The following is a 2,682-nucleotide window of genomic DNA, read 5'->3' as shown; positions in this document are numbered from 1 at the left end:
CTATAAAATATATAAATATATTATAATTAAACTAAAAATAGAAAAATGAAAATAATTTATTAATCAGTGATGAATTATTTGGCTAAACATATTAAAAAGTGTTTATTTATTTTGGTGCAATTAATTGGAATAATTGTTTCAATTCGTAATCAAATAAGTTTAGATGCACAAAAATTAAACAAAAAAAATCAAAAAACAATTTGTGAGATCTGAATCAATCAATTAATTCTCCAAACCCATTTGTTTTAAGTTTCAATTTCACAAATGTATTAATTAAAACAAACTAAATATAAATTGATAGTTAGTTAAATTACCATAGATCGAGATTCAAAGATGTTATATTTTGGCACTTCTCCAAGCTCATTCCAATGTTCTTAGCTCCATCTGCACCAAGGTTATTATAGCTATGAAAATAATAAATAATGAATGTGTTGAAAATAATGAAAATAAAATAGAAAAGTAATTAATAAATGGGTTAATAATGAATGATTTTGCTAAACATATTGAAAAGTGCTTATTTATTTATTTTTGATGCAATTAATTGGAATAATTGTTTCAATTCGTAAACAAATAAATTTAGATGCACAAAAAAAATTAAACAAAAAAATCAAAAACAATTTATGAGCTGTGAATCAATCAATTAATTCTCCAAACCCATTTGTTTTAAGTTTCAATTTCACAAATGTATTAATTAAAACAAACTAAATATAAATTGATAGTTAGTTAAATTACCATAGATTGAGATTCAAAGATGTTATATTTTGGCACTTCTCCAAGCTCATTCCAATGTTCTTAGCTCCATCTGCACCAAGGTTATTATCCCTATGAAAATAATAAATAATGAATGTGTTGAAAATAATGAAAATAAAATAGAAAAGTAATTAATAAATGGGTTAATAATGAATGATTTTGCTAAACATATTGAAAAGTGCTTATTTATTTATTTTTGATGCAATTAATTGGAATAATTGTTTCAATTCGTAAACAAATAAATTTAGATGCACAAAAAAAATTAAACAAAAAAATCAAAAACAATTTATGAGCTGTGAATCAATCAATTAATTCTCCAAACCCATTTGTTTTAAGTTTCAATTTCACAAATGTATTAATTAAAACAAACTAAATATAAATTGATAGTTAGTTAAATTACCATAGATTGAGATTCAAAGATGTTATATTTTGGCACTTCTCCAAGCTCATTCCAATGTTCTTAGCTCCATCTGCACCAAGGTTATTATACCTATGAAAATAATAAATAATGAATGTGTTGAAAATAATGAAAATAAAATAGAAAAGTAATTAATAAATGGGTTAATAATGAATGATTTTGCTAAACATATTGAAAAGTGCTTATTTATTTTTGATGCAATTAATTGGAATAATTGTTTCAATTCGTAAACAAATAAATTTAGATGCACAAAAAAAATTAAACAAAAAAATCAAAAACAATTTATGAGCTGTGAATCAATCAATTAATTCTCCAAACCCATTTGTTTTAAGTTTCAATTTCACAAATGTATTAATTAAAACAAACTAAATATAAATTGATAGTTAGTTAAATTACCATAGATTGAGATTCAAAGATGTTATATTTTGGCACTTCTCCAAGCTCATTCCAATGTTCTTAGCTCCATCTGCACCAAGGTTATTATTCCTATGAAAATAATAAATAATGAATGTGTTGAAAATAATGAAAATAAAATAGAAAAGTAATTAATAAATGGGTTAATAATGAATGATTTTGCTAAACATATTGAAAAGTGCTTATTTATTTATTTTTGATGCAATTAATTGGAATAATTGTTTCAATTCGCAAACAAATAAATTTAGATGCACAAAAAAAATTAAACAAAAAAATCAAAAAACCAATAATGAGAATAAGTAAATTAAAATAATAGTTTTGGAAACTAAAATTTTTAGTTTAAATTTAAAAAGGTAAAATATTTTTAATTTTTTTCTAAAAAAGATAAAAAATTTATGATAATCTATTATTAATTTTTAAATTAAATAGTTTTAAATGTTAATTAATTTTTTTATTTTGATAGTTCAAATAATAATTTTCAACTTTGATTTTATAATTATTTATTTTTATAAATATATACTTTCTTAAAAATAAAAACTTTTTTATTCATTGCTAATTTGCAAAATTTTTAATATTTTTTTAAATTAAAAAAATATAAAATTTGACTTAAAAACTTTTGCTTTGTATCAGAATTCTCCATACTACATATATTGTTTTTTAATTAATTAAACATAAATTCTTTCACTCTCAAACAGTTCAAAAAGCTTTATTTTTTCATTTTTAAAAGACTATTTATTTATTTTATTAAATCCAGCAATTAAAATTCCCTTGATGCCATATCATGGAATTTTAATTGCTGGAAGTGCTATAAATTAGTTATATTTTTTCAATTCGTTTTTATATTCAAAAATATCACAATCCAAAAGAAAACAAAACAAATAAACTGTTTTTACTCAAGATCGAGTGTCAAATTTTAGAGATTAGTACACTTTCCTAAATTAAAACCTAAATCTTATGCACGTTTATAACCAATTTAATTTAGTCTTTTTAAAATATTGAAGAAATTATATATTGTTAATTAGAAGGAAAAAACAAACAAAAATGTGAAATAATAAGAAATAAGTGAATGAATTAATTAAAAAATTAACTAAAAATAAAAA

The 2,682-nt window shown here is 20.7% G+C and overlaps 1 protein-coding gene across 1 annotated transcript in view; it reads right to left on the bottom strand. All coding sequences in view use genetic code 6, as the record gives it.

Annotated features, from left to right (window-relative positions):
* Positions 1-214: 214 nt before the first annotated feature.
* TTHERM_01468310 (kinase domain protein) overlaps positions 215-2,682 on the bottom strand; it is a gene marked incomplete at both ends in the record, with an annotated part of 9,024 nt that continues 6,556 nt past the window's right edge. Inside the window, 5 exons of the mRNA XM_001026646.3 lie at positions 215-404; positions 733-822; positions 1,151-1,240; positions 1,565-1,654; positions 2,476-2,565. Coding sequence (XP_001026646.3) covers positions 215-404; positions 733-822; positions 1,151-1,240; positions 1,565-1,654; positions 2,476-2,565 — 550 coding nt within the window. The remainder of the gene's footprint in view (positions 405-732; positions 823-1,150; positions 1,241-1,564; positions 1,655-2,475; positions 2,566-2,682) is intronic.

The sequence above is a fragment of the Tetrahymena thermophila genome (assembly GCF_000189635.1).
Source record: "Tetrahymena thermophila SB210 genomic scaffold scf_8254003, whole genome shotgun sequence".
Lineage (NCBI taxonomy): Eukaryota > Ciliophora > Oligohymenophorea > Hymenostomatida > Tetrahymenidae > Tetrahymena > Tetrahymena thermophila.
This window is presented reverse-complemented; position numbering and strand designations above follow the sequence as displayed.